At 48.8% G+C, this 22,151-nt stretch overlaps 1 protein-coding gene across 21 annotated transcripts in view; it reads right to left on the reverse strand.

The window, feature by feature from the left end:
* KALRN (kalirin RhoGEF kinase) overlaps positions 1–22,151 on the reverse strand; it is a 661,253-nt gene that overhangs the window by 454,739 nt on the left and 184,363 nt on the right. For all 21 annotated transcript variants that reach the window (XM_041763076.1, XM_041763066.1, XM_041763054.1 and 18 more), the window contains exons 2-3: positions 13,769–13,843; positions 5,993–6,107 (exon numbers count right to left, since the gene is read on the reverse strand). In XM_041763076.1, the coding sequence (XP_041619010.1) occupies positions 5,993–6,107; positions 13,769–13,843 (190 nt within the window). The remainder of the gene's footprint in view (positions 1–5,992; positions 6,108–13,768; positions 13,844–22,151) is intronic.

Consider the following 22,151-nt stretch of genomic DNA (forward strand, 5'->3'; position numbering starts at 1 on the left):
GTTACTGTTGTGATTTTTTGTTCCTTAGCAGCAGAGCAGAAGACTATTTGCTCTTCAGGACTTGTGTTACACACAGCTCAACAAGAGGGACGCTTAACTGCCATTGCTCAAATTTGTGTAGAATCTGGGAACTCTAATAGACATTATAAATTCTCTATAGACATAAGCGACAAACTAAATTTATTTATTTTTTAAAACTTTTTTAGATTTTATTTATTTATTTGACAGAGTAGAGAGAGAGAGAGAGAGAGAGAGTGAGCACAAGAGGTGGGGAGGGGCAGAGGGAGAGGGAGAAGCAGACTCCCCACTAAGCTAGGAGCCTGATGTGGGGTTTGATCCCAGGACCCTGGGATCACGACCTGAGCTGAAGGCAGACACTTAATGGACTGAACCACCCAGGTGCCCCACAAACTAAATTTAAAATGAATGTGAAAAGGTGTTAAGTTTTAGGCCAATGTTCTCACTGGTCCTATTTTCTGGACCTTCTATCTGTACTCCCCATATCCTCCTTTAATTGACGATCCCAGAACAAAGGGCAGGATGCCAACAACACATCTCAACAGGCCCTTGCAATAAAACACACTCAGTGATGACAGTTTGGATAGCTGGGGCTCTCTAAGGCTGAGTATACTGGGAGGAAACCCTTGCAGTTTTTAACTCCTCATCTTTTAACTGTCCTTCTGGCTCTTTCTGAGTATTTCTATTTTCTGGTGATGCTGCACAAAGACAGTGCTGGCTATAAGCCCAATTCATCTCTTGCTGAAATCAGTAGAACAAAAGCAAGTGTTATCAAATAATAAGCTGTGAATATTGGCACCTTGGTTTGATTGGCGTAACAGAGTATCCCATCTTAATTCCTTGTCATCCTGCCTCACCAGTATGATATCTGCCTTTCTTGCCAGAACACTTAACATCTCAGCTGCACTGCTAAGAGCAGAATTAAGTGGCAGAGACATCAAGGGGCTAACAATTGGTGCCCTTAGAAGCAGCGGAAAGATGGTCATGACAAAGCAGGATAACAATGACGATGAATAGGAGAAATTCAATGCAATAGAAATAACCCAGGATATATATATGTTTTTGTTTTTTTTTTTTACTGGCTACTTAGACATTCCTATTTCCAGCATTTGGTCAACTCTCAATAATCACAGTGGGTAGATTATCCACACTGTGAGCTCTGCCTGGACAATTATTTACTCTCAGGCTACATGTGCTATCCTGTCTCTCAATTTCTAGGAACATTCATCAGCTGATTATATCTGAGTATTTCCTTTCTGTTCCTTTCATGTACAAGTAGCTGCAAGCAGATAGCAGACAAAAAGGATAGGAAAGTTAGCTGACTATAGCATGGATGACAGTCAGAAAAGAGAACATGAGAGCTCACCAAGATGCCTACCTAGCCAGGCCCTGCCTCATAGTAGGCACTCAGTAAACATTTGTTGGATTCAGTAAATGGAGCAAGTTGAATTGGAAGGCTTCTCAGGCCTCTTCCTACTCTGATGGTCTGTGATTCCTCAGATGATGATAGAAAGCATGGAGTAGATCCCGGAGATGGGTGCTCAAACCCATCAGGAGCATGAAAGAGAAGTTGGAAAGGACGTACCTTAGGGCAAGATGGATCCCCAAAGACTAACTAGGACTGTTCCAAATCACACTCTAGGATGATCCTTGGTCCCAGGTGATGCCCCTAAATTCCTATCCTGAATCCAAGAGGCCTAGAAAGCAATTTTCTTAGGGTTTCGGATATAGACACCATCCGAAGTGAAATTCCAGGCCCTCACTTACTTAGGGAGCCTGAGAAAGGAAGCATATGTTCAAGGAGTTGGGGGTGGGGAATAATACTCTTGAAGTCCTAGATATTACGATGTGTTTTTTTTTTTTTCTCCCAATATCATAGAAACACAAAATTTGGGACAAGAGAGCCTCTTAGAAATTATCCAATCCAGCCTCCAGTCCAATGGAAGAATTCTTCTTACAGCCTCCCTAACAGAAGGTCACCCAGTCTCCACGGACAGGAAGCTCACTTTCTCCAAAGACAGCGGCAAGACTGCTGCACAGCTCCCACATCTGCGGGCCCTTCATGTCAGAGTCCCATTCTCTAACCTTGTCTCCTCCCTCCTCTTTGGGGTAGTTCTCCTGACACCTGGCGTCAGGAACCACTTTTCTTCCGTTTTCTTTTTTTTTTTAATTTTTTTAAATTTTATTTATGATAGTCACAGAGAGAGAGAGAGAGAGAGGCAGAGACACAGGCAGAGGGAGAAGCAGGCTCCATGCACCAGGAGCCCGATATGGGATTTGATCCCGGATCTCCAGGATCGCGCCCTGGGCCAAAGGCAGGAGCTAAACCGCTGTGCCACCCAGGGATCCATTTTCATTCCTGCCAGAAAATATCCTTCAATTCTTCAACTGCAGAGACCCAGTCTGTGGATCCCTCAATATGCTGCTCCCCTGACAGTAGTCTAAGGGGTCAATGTCATTCTTAAAATGGACTGGCAGGGCTCAGTGTTGCAGAGTTGAACGCAGTGGTCCAGAAGAGGCCTGGCCTTCACAGAGCGTAGTGGGACTATTTTTTTCCTGCTCGTTTCTAAATTTTCACAACCATCTATTTAATCATCTATTCTAGACTGATGCCAGATTGGCCCTCAAGATGACTGGTTCCTGAGACTCCAGGATCTTCTTTCATTATTTACTGGTCCTTATTTGCTTATCTTCTGCTGTCCAGCTCATCTCTTATGCTACCAGCACAGTCACATATTGTACTGCCCATTATGGCTACTGGTTTGCGCTGGGTGGGGAAATACCCAGTTTTTAACCTAACTTTATCAAAATGTCTGTTCCTGCTCACCAAGAATGCTCATGTAGAGGCTCTAAATATTTGTTAAATAAAGAATTAATAAATACATGAATAAATGAACATCAAATGTCACCTACAGATGATTACACAAGTCTGCCGGGTACACTCCACCCCAACAGGAGCCTGTCTTTTAGCCCCCCGGGCCATGACCCAGAATAGATAATTTCTTCTCATCAATATCATCAGCCTAATCTAGTTATTCATTTTCATAGTTTCCCTTCTTTCCCAAAGCCATGGCTAGGTAGAAGAGTGGCGAACACTATCTGACCTCTGAAGTTCTTCAGTTTCCCTCCTCAGACTTCACTGTCTTTGGAACAATTCTGTTTCAGGTTTTGTTTCCAACAGTAGTCCCGTGTGAACTCGGGGCCAGCAGAATTAGGAAGTGATGGGTGGGCGTGACTGGTTGGTAAACTCCGCAACTTGCCAGGTGCTCACACTCCTGGTAGACAAAGACAGAAGCAGAAGGCCTCCAAGAACAATTCTTCCTGCCGAAGAAGGTGGCAACGGGATTCTTGCCTCCCACCTGCCAGAACCTGGGAAGAACCTTTTCTGTTCTCATGGGCACGGGATGCAATGCCTGGGACCACTCTCTGAGAAGCAGAGAGCCTGCATCTAGTATATTCCTTTAATGGCAATGCATGGTTTCTCCTTTTCTGTGACCTTCCCCTCAGGCCCTCTTGGGTTTCATTCCCCTCCACCCAGCAGAAGTCTTTCCTTTTTAATTGCTTCCAATATATATTGTCCTGTCTTTGCTTAGCAAATCAGAATGAAAACTGTTCTTCCAATTCTTTTACCTTCTATTCTTTAGAAGGTAAGGGTGCATCAGCTGCAGGGATGCGATAAACATACCAGAAAGGAAAAAAAAAGTCCCCTTCATGTCTCCTGGGACCCCAATTTCTTCTGGCTCTAAAAGAATTGAAGGTTCATCATGGGTCCTCATGAAAACTTTTCTTGTAAATTGCTTTAGAAAATGCCTGGTTTTATGCCTGTTACTAATATACTGGGGAAAGGTGCTTTTAAAACTGCTTAGCTCCTAGATGACTAAATTGCTAAATTACCTACATCAATCATGAGTGATTTAGTCCATCTCCTTGGGTCTGAGACAGATGGGAATATTTCTTCTGTACAAAGATCTCCAGGAAAAAAAAAACAAAAGTATGCTACTCTACTCTTCACCCAAAGACTCCTGCACTCAAAGTTTAGAAGTTCTTTGGATTTAACCCAAATCCCTTTCATTGGAACTTAAGAACTTTTATCTCTTTCCTGGCCCCCAACGGGATATCATAAAGAAAAAAAAAATAGACACTATTTGACATGCTTGTGCACAGTCTTCTGCTGCAGCTCTTCCGGGCTCTCCATTCTAGTCTATCTTCCGAAGAACTGGATGACTGCTCTTAAACCCCCTTTGCCACCTGCCCATCACCATCCACCGATCCCTTTACATTTGTCTCCTTCATAGCACTTTTAAATATAGTGGTTGCCTCATTGGACACCTGCTTCAGGAACCTAATCAGCACTTCCTTTTTAAAAAGATTTATTTATTTATTTATTTATTTATTTATTTATTTATTTATTTGAGCAAGCAAGAGGGAAAGAGAGAGAGAGAGAGTACGCAGGAGGAGGGCAGAGGGAGAGGGAGAAGCAGACTCCTCGCTGAGCAAGGAGCCCAATATGGGGCTCGATCCCAGGACCCTGAGATCATGACCTGAGCCAAATGCAGAAGTTTAACTGACGGAGCCACCCAGGCTCCCCAATCAGCAGTTTCAACAATTATCCAAGGTCTCCCAGCAGAGGCAGAGCTTAATATGTAGCTCCTCTCTGTACTTTATTAATTCTCCTATAAAATGCACAGAGATAAGAAGATTCCAAAGGCCCAAGGCACCACTTCTTATTTGCCTCAACAAACACTTGACAGGCTCCGGCTCCACCAAGTCTAGAGAACAGAAATCTCTCTAGCCAAGCACAAGGATGGGAGAGCCCTGGGGCAGGAGTCAAGAGAGCAGAGTTCTAGGCCTGCCACTGGCACATATCGATATCCTGTGAGCAGCTCTCATGGCCACTAACCCTGATTCCTAAACAGAACACAACACGTAGTCGCCTGGACTGCTTCTCAGGGCTATTCGAGCTCTCACATGCTATTTATCTCTGAGTCTACAAAGGCCTCTCCTCTCCCTTCTTAAAAGCTACAGGCCATGTCCCCGACATGTCTCTTTCCACCACCAATGTGGCCAGTACCACCTGGAAGCAGTCAGAAACCAGTGTTTCTCAACCTGTTAAAACTATCATCATTCCCTGCGTCAAATGAGCTTTTTAATGCTTTTTTTCCTTAACTGCTCCATCCAATGGATTTTTTAAAAAGACTTTTATTTATTTTAGAGAGAGTGCGCGCGCACGTAAGTGGGGAGAGAGGCAGAGGGAGAAGAGAGAGAGACTCCCAAGCAGACTCCCCACTGAGCTTGGCCCAACTCAGGGCCTGATTCCAGGACCCTGAGATCATTACCTGAGCCGAAATGGAGTCAGACGCTCAACCCACTGAGCCACCCCAGCGCCCCCACCCAATGAAATTTTAATATCATGAATATACACCTTTTTAGGTACAGTATGTCTATCTGTGCTTAAAACATAAAAGAGCAAACTTTTCACTAGCCAACCCCCCTAACCCCGACACGATTTTCATCCCCCTTGCAGGCAACATTAGCCCTGTTGAAAATGGTGACCTAGATTGAGCTGAGGGCTGCATCTAGCTGTGTGACACAAGAGGAGCTATTTGCTGCAAACTCCAAAAGCCATAATCATATCCACAAGCCAGAGGTTTTGAAAATAATCCATTGCACAAGCCAGAGTGGACTCCGCCAGATTTCCCACTCTCCTAAGGAAACTGGCCACTTCCCACTGCCTCCCCAGGCCACAGGGTCTCCGCTCCAGGCCCTGTCCTCGCTCTCACCTCCACCCAGGGCTCGCACTCCGTTAAAATGAATCCCAGCAGTGACAATGGGAATGATGAGAACAAGGTGAACTGTGGGTGATGTTGTTCCAGGAATAATGAGAATCCACTTCAAGGGCAGAAACAACGGGGCCCCTGGCAGGATGGAGCGTCATTCGGCTCCCTCCCCCGCAGGACCTTCCCCCCCACCTCACCTTGGCACACTGGCCAGATAGGTCACGAGTTTCCGCAGGTCTTCCTGTCTTATTCTGTCATGATTGCTGCGAGCAGGGAAGGTCAGGATGGGTCCGCCTCGCTTATCACGGCCCCCTGCAGGGAGGAAGAGGAGAGCAGTTAGGAAAACCAGCCAGAAAGGTGGCGAACAGGAAGAAGGAGTCCGGCTGAGTGCGGGTGGCAACAGGCAGAAACACTGCACCCAGGGAAACGCAGTCACTGCTTAGGTGAAGGCGTGGGATTCGGGCATGGTTCACCTGTGTGACCCTGGGCAAGTCTTCTGACTGCTCTACTAGCTCACTGCAAAGTGCAGATGAAAACAACGATGAGCATTTTACAGGGTGGCCCTGAGGACTGAGCACTTTGAGATGCAAAGCTCTCTACCAGTGGGAGATGATCAGGAAGGCGGCGATGCCTCCTCTTATGGAGAACACAGCTGTGGGCTTCGGAAATTTAACCTTCAGTTCGCTTCTCTTCGCAGATCTCCGTGAGGCAGAAGTGTTCAGGATTCACTGGCTACCGTGGTGAGAAAGCCTGAAAGCATCCATCCAGGACATCACTGCTCGGAGGGTTTTAGATTCATAGAAAAGATGTTAAGTGTTCTCCGCACAGCCAAAGATCCACCCCTGCCTGCCTGCCTGCCTGCCTGAGGTGCCACCTGTCAGTCCTGCTGGAGGAGCACGGGAATCGTTATCAGAAAGAAACCAGGATGCTCAAGGTCTTAATCACTGCAAATGCATATGTACGCACTATGATTATAAATGTTTTCTAAATATCACATTAAAAAAAAAGCAGGAAGGAGTATAGTGAAATGATGATCATTGTTGCCGTTAGAAGGTTAGGATTTCACGTGGCTGTTTTTTCTTTCCACTTTTTTCCTAAACTTTCTATTCGCTATTTATTATCATTTAAAAATGTATTCCTTAATGGGCACCATGATTAGGAAGCAGGACCAAGTTTCTCAGGAGGGTCACGGGGGACAAAGTTAAGGTATGCCTTTACAGGCACTGGTTATTACACAAAGAAAACCTCTGTGTCATGAGCACAGAGTCCTGCACACATCCCAGGCTGCTCCCCGACACCCTCCAGAGTGGGGACCACAAGGGGATGTACTACAAGGAGGAGGCATTGGCATGGCCATCACCAACAGTGGAAAAGAAGCTTAAAGATCAGCTCCCTGAAGAAGGAGCTCTCTCAAAGAAAGACGGAGCCTCCCAGAGTCCCCACCCAAGTGTGGGCTCATGAATAACGGTTCCCTCTGGTTGGGGGGGTCCTGAAGCCTTAGACAGAAGGAAGGCATGACAAACAAAATCCGAACATTTCCAGAATATTCTTGAAGAAGAAATAAGAAGGCCGCAAGTGAAAAAAATATCAAACAAGATCAGGGCCACGGGATCCCTGGGTGGCGCAGCGGTTTAGTGCCTGCTTTTGGCCCAGGGCGTGATCCTGGAGACCCGGGATCTAATCCCACGTCAGGCTCCCGGTACATGGAGCCTGCTTCTCCCTCTGCCTGTGTCTCCGCCTCTCTCTCTCTCTCTCTCTCTCTCTCTCTCTCTGTGACTATCATAAAAAAAAAAAAAAAAAAAAAAAAAAAAGATCAGGGCCACTGAGAAATTTGCCCTGATGGAAAAAAATGTTTCAGCGGTACCACCACCACCCCCAGCCCCACACTGGAGCAGATTTGTGTAGATATACCACAGAGTTGGACCTGAGCCCCCAGCTCCAGACCTTCCATACCACAGGCCCTAGTTCTTTGTATGAACAGCCACCCCCAACTCATCTGCCTTGGAAATGATCCCCACTTTCCACTGCCTTCCACATGAAGAAAAGGAAGCAGAAGGATTAGATGGAAGGTTTCCCAAAACTAGGAGCATCTCCCATACCCTCACCCTTCCTCTCTAGCCTTGACCCACCCTAAGGATTTTCCACTCTTGGACGGTTTTAACTGCAAGTTTCTGCCTTTCTTCCTGATCTTCCACGGACACGGTAGAGCCATGAGAACATGGGGAGCCAAGGCTGGTCTGCTTGGCAAAGGCTCACTAAGGAGCTTGGACGACTATCGACACTGTACTTCCTAAGCTAGAGCCAGTTCTGCCCTTGGAAACAAGAGTTTCATAAATATGGCTGGGCAAGGTTCCAGATGGCAGAGGAGGGGGAAAGAGGGGAGAAAGCCTGGAGCAGTACAGCCCCCACCCCCTTCAGGAAGCATGGATAAGGATTTGAGAAAGGGCAGCAGGATCAGCCAGGTGTTTGTCAGAAAGGAGATAACCTTGTAAGAATAAGGATGTCGGAAGCAGAAGAGGAACAAGCAGAGAGAAAAAGTCATTGTGCTGGAAAGAGTGGGACCATGGGTAGACGAGGCCTCAGAGCGGGTGCAAGGGGAGAGAGGCCCTGCCCCCTTCTCTGAAGCAAACTGATAGAAATCAGAGAGGGAGGAGGAAACAGATAAATTAAGGAGAGGGATGAAGTCAGCCTGCCTGGGAGACATTGTTCTTCAGGCAAAATAGCAAACTAGCCCACCTACCAAGGGCCAGGATAGGCTTGAGGTACTGGGAAAAAGGGGAGCAGACCGTCACTGGTCAGCATCCCTAGAGGACGAACAGCAGGACTGCGTTGAGGTGGGCTAAGAGGGATGAGGCAGGGACCTCGGGCATGGTGAGAGCTCTGTTGGGGTCTAGCCATAGTGTCCATGACAGGTTCTTACTTGAGGGAAGGCAAATCAAGCTAGTGCGTGCATAAGTGGGGAGGGCCCAGGGAAGGGAGGAAATGTCTTGCTGGATCATGAGCTCCCGGGGAAGAGGGGACAGCAGATGTTTTGTTCATCTGCTATCCATCCTTTCTCAATGTATAGGGGAATATCAGAAAGGATCAAAGGTAAGGGACTAAGGCCATAGACACACATGTCCGAGTTAAGGTCTTGGACACGCATGGCCAAGGTAAGGAGGTGGAAAACCTCGGTACCAAGAAGGCTGAGCCGCCATGAATATGTAGGAGAATGGATCATTGACATGGGTGTTGCAGTTACAGAGGGTGATAAACAGAGATGAAGAATGAGAACCCCCTGCTGACGTCAGCGTGCATTATGGAGGTGGATCTGAGAGGGTGCAAAAGTAGCCAGGCTTTGAAAAGGCAATACAGATGCTCGCAGAGTCGTCAAAAGAGCCATTCCTTCACTCATCTCATTCCTGCTGTGGGCCTGCCTGTGTGAGGCTTTGGTTCCAGGAGCTTCAGGACAGAGATAAAATGGAAGAAGGAGGAGGGGACGGAAGGTCTGATGTTCTAGAAGTGACACTGATCCCCTTCCCTAGAGGCAGGGCAGGACAAGGTCGGGGAAGAGACAAGGCTAAAAACAGGGGCAGTTAAGGCTTCCCTGACTGAGCCAGAAGAGGGACAGTGCTCAAAAATTTCAGGGGCTATCAGGCTCCAGTCAGGGCAACTGGGGAAGGCGGGGAGTGGGAGGGTAGATGGAAACAAGAAAATGCATCAAGAGGGATCCCTGGGTGGCGCAGCGGTTTGGTGCCTGCCTTTGGCCCAGGGCGCGATCCTGGAGACCCGGGATCGAATCCCACATCGGGCTCCCGGTGCATGGAGCCTGCTTCTCCCTCTGCCTGTGTCTCTGCCTCTCTCTCTCTCTCTCTCTCTCTGTGACTATAATACATAAATAATAAATAAAAATTTAAAAAAAAAATGCATCAAGGGAATTAAACCAAAAGTTTGGTCCATGTAGTAATAGTTCTGCAAGATGTCAATGGATATATAGGATTTTTTTTTTCCTCAAGGGAATGAGGTTACTCTGTAGTTCGGGAGATGGTTTCATGTGTTTAATAGACATGTGCTTTCATGAACATGGCAAGCCTCCAGGAGGCAGCTATGATATGCATTCCCACACTTAGGAGTATAGAACCCCTTTTTCTTTTTTTGAGGCTCGTCTTGTGGGACTGCTGTTCTATGGAACACACTTTGAGAGACCTGGGTCCAGGTCTCTGCTCTGCCCATAAGATTGTGGCACAGCAGCCACACAGATGACGTTGGTGGGAGATAAGGAGGCAGAGAGGGACATCAGGGGTGGCCAAAAGGAGGGTGTGAGTGCACAGAAAGGTCACAGAGGTGAGATGAGCTCTGTACAAGCAGACTGGATAAAAGGCACACATGGGTGCTGTTCGGGGCGGGACGGGGGGCACGCATGCGCTCAGAAGAAGCCGGAGGGGGCAAAGGGGGAATGCCCAGGTCTTGAATGCAGAGCAGGATGGCCGGGCTGGAAAGACAGAGGCTCCCTGAGGCACAGCCACAGATCCTGTCACACTCACGTGCACACACCCACATGCAGAAGCTGTAGGGCTGTGCTGGATTATTCCAAATGTGCGTTCCCATGGCAGCACAGGCTCCTTTTCCCTGGCCACGCTGGGGGCACTGGCAGAGGAGGGCAGGCACAGCCAACGGTTTGCTTCTCCGCTCAGAAAGAAATGCGATTGCTACACTGCATTATTTAATTCTGGGTTGTTTTGTTTTGTTTTGTTTTATTCTTGTGTTTCTTTTCTTTTAAAAGCTCAGGATATAAGAGGCTTTACTGGTTTGTTTCCTGTTTCTGTTATTGTTTTATTATTATTATTATTATTTTTTAGATGCAGCCAGCTGTCTCCTTAGCATCCTCAGCATCCGTCCCCAGCATGGAAAGACAATATTCCCTAAGTCCAAAAGCTCCTGGCACCATGCACAGATGAATAAGACGTGCCTCAGGCTGCTCAGCCCACATCAGTACAAGGGAGTGAATGCATACCCCCAGCCCCCTTGCTCCTGCCCTGGCAGACTTCTACCTGCCTCGTGCTGGACGGCCTTCCTGGCTCTTTGCTCCTGTGTGCTCCCTTAGGACAACTCTCTAGAGTTGGGCTGGCTGGGCCCCCGCCTCAGGGCTCCAGCTGAATTTACATGAGAAAAGACAAGGCTTGGGGGCAGCCCAGGCGGCTCAGCAGTTTAGCACTGCCTTCGCCCAGTGCGTGATCCTGGAGGCCTGGGGATCCAGTCCCAGTCCCGCGTGTCGGGCTCCCTGTGTGGAGCCTGCTTCTCCCTCTGCCTGTGTCTCTGCCTCTCTCTCTCTCTGTTTCTCATGAATAAATAAATAAAATCTTTTTAAAAAAAGAAAAAAACAAGGCATGAACAATCAAACAAGGGTTCCCATGTCAGAATGTACTGTATCTGCACTCCTATGTCCTACACTGACGCAGGACAGGATGGTGTTCAGAGGCTCTGCATTCAAGCCAGAAAGGCCTCCTGGAGGAGGCAAAGTAGGAACTGACTTGGGAAGGAGAGGAGAGGCTCAAGCTGGCAGAAGGTATGGATAGAGCAGCGCAGGTAGAGGAAGTTTGGGCACAAGAGAAATGCGAGGATTAGCAGGATACCCAGGGGACAGAAGGACATCAGGTTAAATGAGGCTCAGGGCCATGAGGAGGAAGAAGAAGAAACGAAGTGATGGGGCTCTACTCGGGAGCAGAGAGTCAGCAGTAGGGGCCTGCGGGCCACGTCCTGGAAGGCAGCGGCTTAGCGCTGCCCAGTGGCCCCCGGGGCTTCCACGCAGGGTCCTCCCACATGTCCAGCAAGCAGCAAGCACTCCGATCCAGGCGTACAAAGGCTTTTCAGGTTGTCTCACTACACTTCTACCCACCCTGAAATCACTGCCCACGGTCCCACCAAGGGGCGGTTCAGCCTGTGTTGCAACACGTTCAGTGACGGCTTCACTATCTGCTAAGATGTGTAAGCACCTGACACTAACGGGGAAAGGCAGCTTCTCAGTGTCATCTCGCGGCCACAACCGTAAAACACAGGTATCGCTACTGCTGCTGCTGCTGCTGCTGCTGCTACAAATGATAGTAACAATAACAACAAGGAGTGCATTTAGTACGTTAGGTACCCCCATCACACACTCTGCCCTCACCTCCCATCTCCACACTCTGAATCATCAGTGTCTCACCTTCCTCTCGGGCAGGAGGCAGGAGGCCGGAGGCCCCTGCTGCTTGGTCTTTCCTCCCCCCAAGCCCCTCCTCTCTCTCTCTTCTCTCCATTTTCTCTGTTGCCCATCAGCCAGGCCAAGCAGCACCTGGGGAATGAAGCCATATACTGTGGGCCGTACTTGCTCTTTCCCTTTGATTCTATCACCACTCCTTGTAGACAATCAGGATTATCCAGAAACAAAGGCACGAGCACTGGGGTGTGTTTCTTTCAATGTGCTCCTTGGTGGGGCATTGCCATCAGGCCAGCCCCTGCTGGAGAGTCTATAATGGAGGCCTGCGATGGAGCCCAGAGTGACGCTGGTGCCCCGGTAGCTCGCCTTCAATTATATCACAGGCCACCAAACTGAAAGGTCCAGATAGTAAATAATTTAAACTCCTGGCCATCTGGGCTCTGATGAAACTACTCGGCTCTGCTGTTGTAGTTAGCAAGTAGCCACTGACACCGCCCGTAGCAGGCTGAATAGCAGCCCCCCAAAATATCAGGCCCTAATCCCTGCAACCTGTAAATGTTAGCTTATTTAGAAAAAAAGACTCAACAAATGTGACTACGTCGAGGCTCCTGAGATGGGAAGATTATCCTAGGTTATGTGAGCAGGCCCTAAATGCAGTTACAGATATCTTCCTTCAAGGGAGGCAGAGGGAGATCTGATACAGACAGAAGAGGAAAAGGCAATGTGACCACAGAGGCAGAGATGGGAGTGACATGGCTGCAAACCCCGGAATGCTGGCAGTCACCGGAAGCTGGATGAGGCAAGAGGCAAGCTCTCTTAAGAGCCTCTGGAAGTTGGGACACCCGGGTGGCTCAGCAGTTGAGCATCTGCCTTCAGCCCAGGCGTGACCCTGGGGTCCCGGGATCGAGTCCCACATCGGGCTCCCCGCAGGGAGCCTGCTTCTCCCTCTGCCTGTGTCTCTGCCTCTCTCTCTGTGTGTGTCTCTCATGAATAAATAAATAAATACTTAAAAAAAAAAAAAGAGCCTCTGGAAGTAGCACAGACCTGCTGACACCTTGGTTTCAGACCAGCAAATTGGATTTTGAATTTCCAGCCTCCCGAACCATGAGAGAATACATTTCTATTGCTGTATGCTACCAAATCTGTGGTAACTTGTTACAGCAGCAATAGGAAACTAATACTACCTAAACACGTGCACGTGGCTGTGTTCCAATAAAATTTTACTTACAGAAACAGGTGGCTGGCTCACAGGCTATAGTTTGCTGACCCCTGAATCAGACATCAAAAGATCCAGGTGCACAGATGAGTTGGAGAAGAAAGTCGGAACTAAATATTTGCAAGTCATGATTCAGAAAAATAAATAAATGAATACAAACACTCAACCGGGTTCCCTTTGCCAAGAAGGAAAGATAAAGAGGAGCTAGAAAGCATTTTAATCTCCTACCCATGATCGGCTCAGAGATGAACCCAAATAAAATCTCTGGGAATGTGTGAGGTAAACAGACTCCTCCAGCTGGAGCACCTCCCATAGAGACCTCAGTGGCCCATGAGGGATCTGATAGGCCTGGGAGGGTGGGGTGAGGTCAGGTGTATGGCTGTGAACATCTCCCAGAGCATCCAGCTGGGATCCAGGCTCTCCCTCCTTTTTCTGACTGTCCCTGGAGCAAGGATGCAGCCATCCACTCCAAATGCCACCCCCCCCCCCAACTTCTCTCTCACACACCGAGAAGTGATTGCTTACACGCATGTGCGCATACACCCTTCCAGGTCCCTTTCAGACCAAAGTTCCACAGACACTCACCAGACACGAAGGCCACTTTTTCCTTTAGGATAGGAAGGACATCAGAAGCTTTCAAACCATCATTCCGAAAAGACCCTGTGGGATGACAAAACAGAAGGAATCAGGATGAAAGAGGTCAGACGGATGAATCCCTGGGTCCCTCCCTCAGCGGCCCAACCCCATCACGCGCCAGCAAGTTGTGCCTTGTTCAGGTGCTACAGCCCAGCCCAGTGGGACAGGAGAAGGTCCACAACAGATAAGACACTTCCACATGATGCCAGGCCACAGAGGTGTCCCTTCCAGGGAGAGGACGGTCCAGGTTGCCCCCACCACATATACAAAGCTCCGTGCCTCGCAGGCAACAACCACAGCCCTGCAACTTGACGACGGGGCTTTTTAAAAGCCACTTTTGTACCTCTTTGCCTAGCATGGTGTCTGGTACACAGTAAGCACTCAGTAAATACCAATGGAACAGGATAATTAATATCAAGATGGACCACAATGCCCTAAATAATTGTGTTTGCCTTTCCTCTACCTGGCACAGTGACTCTTAGTTTTCACTATACAAATTATACAAGCAAATCACAATATCCCCAAGTGGGAAGCAAAGTTGAATGCAATACCCTTCTTCCTCCTCCCCCTCAATGTCACCCTCACCAGTCCACAACACACAGGAGGTGGGGAGACATCAGTCTCCTGGGAAGGAAATGCACTCCCTTCTTCAGCAATTCATTCTCTGCCTAAATTTTGCTCCTCAGCTTCAAAGTCCTCTCTGGGGTCCAGCTGACTTCCTGTTAGGGGGTTGGAGGCAGAGGCCTGTGGCTCACATAGAATGGAAAGTAATGATGTGCCACGAGAAACAATAACCTCAAAGGACAACCCAACCTGGTGAGTTCAAGCCACGTGGGAAGAGAAGCCCCCGCCCCCCACCACATACACACATATAAAATCCCAGGTCGGCCCACTGCGCCCTTACATTTAACCCAAGCACCCTACAAGGACTCTCAGGGAGAGCCAGCCCACACTCTGTGAGCTATAACTGGAATCTCTGCTGTATATCAGCACGAGGCTATCACACACAAGGATCCCAGAGGAGAGGAGGTTCTGTGTCAGCTCAGTGAAACAGAACCAGAGACCACGGGCAACCGTCCTAGTGCCTTTCCCCACTTGGCTTACTCCTTCACAGTCCCAGTTTGACAATCTGCAGAGAAACGTACTGGGAAGGATGGTCCCACGCAGGGCTTTCTTAACTTCTAAACCCTTACTGCTTCAAGAGACTCAACTGGGAATTCTGGTAACAGCCCAAGATTAGAATCACTGGCTTAGGGGAGGGAAATGAGCCAGTTGCACACTCCACCAAAGAGGAGGAAAGATGTGTCTCCGGTTTCCATGGTCAGGGGTTATGTCCTGACCCCAAACAAATTTCCAAAGTATCTCTGACCATTTCATCAATTCCTTCTCCATTTTTCACTACATAAATACAGTGAGCCTTTTTATTCATCATTTGCTTCTCTTTACAAGCTGGCCCACGGCACCCAATGCCAGAAGAACCTCCTCCAAGGCTCACTCTGAGAATGAAAAAAATATGGCAAAAAAAAAATTAAGAAAAAACAAGTCCAACTATAAGCATTGTTTCGTACACATCTTTACGCTCTTTGTGTCCCAACACAGGAAAACTTAAATCTTACTAGTAGAAACCAGTTAGGATCAATGTAAATTATTATAGAATTTACAAATATATAGTTTTTTTTTTTTTTTCAGCTTCATGAAATAAGATGTTTCAGTTTCCTTGGCTTGGTGTCTGCACCAAGCAGACAAGGATCATCTCTAGCTGATGCGTGAATTGTTTGTGTAGAATGATGCCTCTGTTGTCATATATGGAATATATGTGTACATCAGTTTTAAGACATTCTCCTCTATATCACTACATACACTAGTAATTGCTATAGGAAAAAAATTATAAGAAAAGTTCAACTTCAGTCCCGTCTACTTCCAGATTATTTATAAATCCAAAAAGATCAAGGCTTGGGATGCCTGGGTGGCTCAGCGGTTGAGCACCTGCCTTCAGCCCAGGGCGTGATCCTGGAGACCCGGGATGGAGTCCTACATCGGGCTCCCTGCATGGAGCCTGCTTCTCCCTCTGCCTGGGTCTCTGCCTCTCTCTCTCTCTGTGTCTCTCATGAATAAATAAATAAAATCTTAAAAAAAAAAAAAAAAGATCAAGGCCCAAATGAATGAGATTTTACTGTATGACAAGAATCCACACAACCTTCTCTCCAAAACCCCTGTCCTATTTTTCCTACTGCTCTTCCTCTCCCCTATTTCCTTTAAAGTATGCAAGATGGCTTTAATTCCATGAAGTCCCCAGACATTAAGGAAGACCTCGGAAGTTGCTATAATGGAAGCAAAAGGTTCCCTCACCTACCCCCTCATTGCTTCCACTCACGGAAGGAGAGCACGAGGGAGCTCTGAATTCCATCCCTCACAGCCCACTCATCATGCCCCACCTGTTTCTTCTCCCCTCCAGACTCCAGGGCCTGAGAAAAAGGCAGTGGCTTGTCCCAGCAGCTTGTAAGCATTGGCAATTGGCTGGAGTAAATGTCAGTATCTCGGGTTGGGCTGGTCCAAGATCCCGAGGGCTTCCTCTTCCCAGGCCAGAGTATTCCCCGGTCCAGGGGAGAGCACAGCTGAACTACCTCCCAGGTTGTGAGCCTACCATAGGAAAACCTAAAGTATCTAGATTTACAAAATCCTTAACTTGGGGATAATCGTTTCCAACAACAACAAGATTTTTCACATTATAAAAGGATTTGCTCCAGGGTCTCTTTAAATAAAAGTTGCCTTAATGGTTTGAATTAGTTTTTCATTTGCCAAAAATTGAATTACAAACAACTTTTCAACAATGTATGCATTATGTAAAGCCAAGTAGAGCTAAACTAATTAGCCCAGCAGCTCAGAAGTTGGCGACCTTGAGTAGAAAACCTATTTGCTCTGGCTGAAGGTCCTATGTATCAATTCCCCCAGGCCCTTGTGAAGCCAGCTGTCGGGCTCTAGAATAAAGGGGAAGTCCATTGAACACGAATTCAAACAGGACCAATGAAATAGCAACATGTTTTCACTATCAGGTACATGTCTGAGCAGACTCATAGAAAATGTTCGATAAATATTTGATGAAAGGATAAAGAAATGAATGAAATGGTAACCCTTCCTCAAGTGACATGCGCGAGGTCAGCGGCCTCATCTGTCACACCAGGTGCTGGTGATCTGCGTAGATGATCTCCAGGGTCCCGCTCAGCTCTGAGAGTCTGAGACTTTTTTAAACCTTTTCTTCATATGTATTGGCCTTTCAGATCCTCGGATTATCAGATCAATATGCTTTGAGAGAAAGTACTGGAAACGAACTCCCTAACAAGGTTCAGTGTGCTTTGGGAAGATAAAACAGCTCTTCGCTGGCCTCCCAGGGTGTTCTTTCCCAGGAATCCGCTCAGGAACTGGGATGCCCAAGACACTTCACTCCATTGTGCGGACATCCCAAGGTATCAGAATGGAAGGCTAGTGATGGGAGAACTTCTGTACGGCATACACACCTCGGAGGAGGCAGGCCGACCTGACCTGCAATTCCTATCTCCGATACAAGGTATATTTGATAATAGCACTATTACCCTACAGACTCTAGACCAACCACAGATCAGCTTCCCCCTTTCAAAGAAGTGCCTGTTGAAACAGCAGGCCCCTTGCTAGCTCTCAAGAAATCCTGAGAAGAAATTAAAGCCCTGGTGCCTTTGGAGTTACTGTAGGAAAAAAAGAACCAGAGGGCACCCTCATGGACCTGACCCAATGTGAGTTCCGTGCTTTCTCTTAAGGACAAAGGCATGCTTTGCTGGCATTCAGCACTAATCCCACCCCATTTGTGTCCTGCTGCTGTCAGAATTACAAGCCTGCTGTTCGGTTAATTAGCAAAGTTGAAATGCTCCACATCTATTAGGGAAGTAAAAATTACCACCGCCATCTCCCCAGGATCTCCAGCATGGAACTTCTCGAAGCCCCACTTTTGCCTCCTCCTTGCTCCAAACGTGTTATGCTTCCATTGCTGCTGCCTGTTCCCCTTCACTTTTCCTAGTCAGCCTTCCCCATGCGGGAAAGCGCCCACCTCCACCACTCTGGCTCCCAGCTTCTGCAGGGCCCCATGTGGCAACAGTAGGGCTGGCCCTTGGGTCAAAGGCCCTCCATCGGTTGCTTCATGACTCCGGGAAGGCAGTGAGTACCCCAGGGCCACTGCATGCATTGGGCTCCATGCTAGCCTCCTCCAGGAAGTGATGCTGATCTCAACAAGTGAAGACACAAGCAGCTAAGTGTTGAGCATTTGGAGGTGCAAGGTGCTAGGGTACCTAACCCATACATTGCTCTTTATTCCCTTTTCGTTCTAGGCCACACTCCCTTAATGTGCACTCACTGTAAGTATTTTAATATTATCTCATTGCCTCAAGTGGGCCTGACCCTGCTTCACCAATGCTCAGGCAGGCCTCGGCCTCCTCCTTCCACTCCATCCCTGTGTGTCCGGCATGGAGGCCCTGATCAAAGTGGCCCTGAATCACCGACAGACTGGTGCACAGAAGATATTTAGTTTACAGTTGAGAATTCGAAGAGCTCATGAGGTGGAGCCTTAGTTTGGCATAATTAGGACTGTTTCCTCTTTCAGAGTCATTCTTTCATCAATTCTTCAGTGAGCACCTATTACGTGCTATGCCTTATGTGAGGCATGGCAGTACTTAGACAAATAAGCAGCAGACCCCACTCTCCAGGGGGCTTGCAGGCAGAGATAGGCAGCTAAACAGGTAGGACAGTGAGCTGTTATCCGAGATAGGACATCACCTGAACAGAGTGCAAGGGAGCTCAAAGGAAAGGTGAGCCCTAAAGCCTCGCTACTCAAAGTAACAAGTATCACCTGACCAGCGAGGACCTTGCTAGAGATGCCAAATCTAGGCCTCATCCCAGACCTGCTGAATCAGAACCTGCATTTTAACAAGAAACCCCAGTGACTCATATACACGATGCATTTAAAGAAGATCTATACACTAAAGTAGGTCTTTCTATTCCAGAGTTGCCTCAGAGACAAAGATAGGTAAAAACATCCTTTAGCCTAATCTAAGTAGAGCCTCTAAAATCTGATCTAGTGCTGCCCGTCACCCCTCCCACCTCCACCATGGGAAGACCCCTCACCATCGCCCAATAATTCCAAAAAGTCAGCCACTACCCTAGAACCTGTCACCCAGATTCGGCTCTGGAGTGAAAAGGCTATCAGAGAGATAGAGAAGTTTCCCCCGCCAGGGCACTGAGACTGGACCATGTCTTGTTTTTTGGCGTAGGAGTAGTTGTGAACAACATCTGTCCAAACCGCTCAGAATTTTGGTGGCTTAAACCATTCTCTCATGTATCAGATTTTTTTTCTTTTTTTCTTTTTTTAAAGATTTTATTTATTTATTCATGAGAGACACAGAGAGAGAGGCAGAGACACAGGCAGTGGGAGAAGCAGGCTCCATGCAGGGAGCCCGATGCGGGACTCGATCCTGGGACTCCAGGATCACGCCCTGGGCCGAAGGCAGGCGCCAAACCGCTGAGCCACCCGGGCTGCCCATGTATCAGATATTTTAATTTCACAACGAATCTTCCTCACTACCCCAACCCTCAGAGCCCCGCCTTCTCTAACTGCTCTCAGAGTCATATAGGACTCAGATGCATTTACAGATCAAGACACCATCTCTGAGATGGCCCTGGAGGACAAGGAGCCGGTCGGTTTATGACTCTTCACCGCACCTGCACTCTCCACTCCCAGCCCTGAACACTGGGCAACACTGGATGAGAAACAGAGGAAGGAGAGGTGCCCCTACCTAGGAGCTCCACATCTAATGAGATCACAGTGCTCATCTCAGGCAATTCTCTCCCTTGGAGGGAAGACCCAGTTTCTGCCCTCTGAGAGTCTTCAGCCCAGTAAAATACCCAGTGCCCATTTCCCGTGACACCAAGAGGTTGCCAGACTTGGTATGAAAAACAATTTACAGTTCTGAGGTTCTGATGAAGACCCTCTCCCCGCCCCCAGCCTGGCTGTCCTTTATCCCCCCATATCCTGGTTTTTGGTGCCATCACCCGCTAACAAACCCAAACAGAGCCTAGACCCACCTAGACCCCTCCCAGTCCTACATTCCAAATATCAGTTCACTCGCTTGGTCCTGCTAACTCCACCTCTTCAATTTCTCTCAAATCCATCACTTCTTGTGTGCAGTTTCCATAATCTCCTTGTCAAGTGGAGCCATCCCTGACTGTGCCTCGTACTTCATCATCTCTTCGAAGTCATTCCTATGTTTTCATTCTACTCACCATTAACGGATTCCAAGGCCCTGAGGGTAGGGGCCATGTCTTACCCTTGGCCCTACCCCCAGCACTTAGCACAGTGCCTGTCATACAAAAGAGACTCCAGAGATACTGGACTGAAACACGTGGGTCCTAAGAAGACAGAGAGTTAGAGTGGTGTGAGTAGGAGGCGACTTATAGGGACAGCTCCCCCGGGAGGTGGTCTTTGAACCAGGGTTCGAGTCCGGGCCACAGATTAGTGTCCTGGTGGCAAGTGGCACCAGCCAAGACAGAGAGGAAGGGGCAAGTAGGTCACGGGCCAGAGATGGAGAGAGCATACTGGCTGAACAGAAAAGCAGGGTGAGCGAACGATGGAAAGTGGGGCACGGAGGTGGTAGGTGGGCTCCGCGATCGCACTCTGAACCCAATACCTCCCGAGGGCGGGCTCCTGGGAAGGCATCAGTAAAGATGTGCCTGTGGGTACCTTCAGAAGCTCAGGGAGCTGGGACTGCCCCACAGCACAGGCCAGAGCTGCGGGAATCTGAGAGGAGGGCTGTGGTTCCAGAACAGAGCTGGAGCCAGCAGGCTCTGACTGCAAACCCCATTCCACTGTGCAAGGAGCTGGGGGAGGATGAGACACGTGGCCCTTGCTGAGGTGGCGGCTGGAATATGGGGGCGGGGGGCACTGGAACTTCGTCTTTTTATCTTCTCCTGAAGTTCCAAGAGAAGCCAGAAGAATGCTTGTCTGTGAGGCACCTGCTGGGAGCTGCCAGCCTGAGGAAGACCCCATGGAGGTGCCATGTGGATCTGAATCATAAAGGAAAGAGCCTTAAGGATGTAAGGACGTGGTCCCTTCCGTGCAGGGACTTGATGGGCAAGGCCCTGGGGGAAGACACTGTCGAGCAGGGGGGGAAGGGAAGGAAGTCACGCTGGGGAGAGGCGATGACCTTCATCCCCCCACTGTCCCTTGTCTCCTTCACCTCTTTCCTATAACACAAGAGGAGAGAGAGGTGGCAAGAATGAGAGGAAATGGGTCAGAGCAAGAGAGGACAAGCTGTTGAGAAATATACACAGGGACGCCCAGGTGGCTCAGCAGGTGAGCGCCTGCCTTCAGCCCAGGTGTGATCCTGGAGACCCGGGATCGAGTCCCACGTTGGGCTCCCTGCATGGAGCCTGCTTCTCCCTCCTCCTGTGTCTCTGCCTCTCTCTCTCTCTCTGTCTCTCATGAACAAATAAATAAAATCTTTAAAATAAAAAAAAGAGAGAGAGAGAGAACCACAGGCACCCAGAGGTGGAGGTGAGTGTCTTGTCTCCTCTTCACAGATGCTAATGAGCGGTTGAGCAACTGGCTGCTGGAAAACTGGCTGCTGTCAAGCTCTTCCGGCAGCCACACACAGGTTCCTTGGAGCTCTAGTTAAAACAACTGCCACTGAGGCAGGACATGCGCACTGACAGGAAGGAATAAATCTGCCAGAGAAAGAGACTGGGCAGCCCTGTGAGAACACACAGCGCGGGGTGCGGATGCACCAGCCTGTCTGTCCCCCACCTGGGGATCCACCTGCCCACAGTGCTCCCCGCAGCCTCAGTCCCTCACCAGGGACACCTGCCAATGTGGAACCTGCCCCAGCAGCGTCCTCCCTCCCTGTCGCGGAGCTCTCCTCCTCCCTGGCACTTCCAAGACAAGGGCATTCACAAGCCTCAGCCAACCCGACTTCAGTGGAGAAAGGGAGAAGGGGAAAAGCAAAGACACGGGCTCCTCTTTTAAATACGAAGCCTTTCCAAGCAAACCCTCTTGGTCTCATGCATCGTGATGCAGCACACGTGATGCAGCAGTCAGGGACTTGAGATGACCGTCATCATTACACCAGGGAGAAGCAAAGTCCGACACACACTTATTCATCACTCCCCACAATGTCCATTCCCCGCCCTGCGGCATGGTGAGCTGTGTATCTCCTCCCGGCGTCCCCACCCCCACCCCCCGGTGCCTCCTCCCCTGCCCAGGCTGAGCTGGTTCCTCCTGTGCATGTCACAGGGCAGGCCCCTCGCTCTTGTGCCA

The sequence above is a fragment of the Vulpes lagopus genome, chromosome 1 (assembly GCF_018345385.1).
Source record: "Vulpes lagopus strain Blue_001 chromosome 1, ASM1834538v1, whole genome shotgun sequence".
NCBI classification, from domain to species: Eukaryota; Metazoa; Chordata; class Mammalia; order Carnivora; family Canidae; genus Vulpes; species Vulpes lagopus.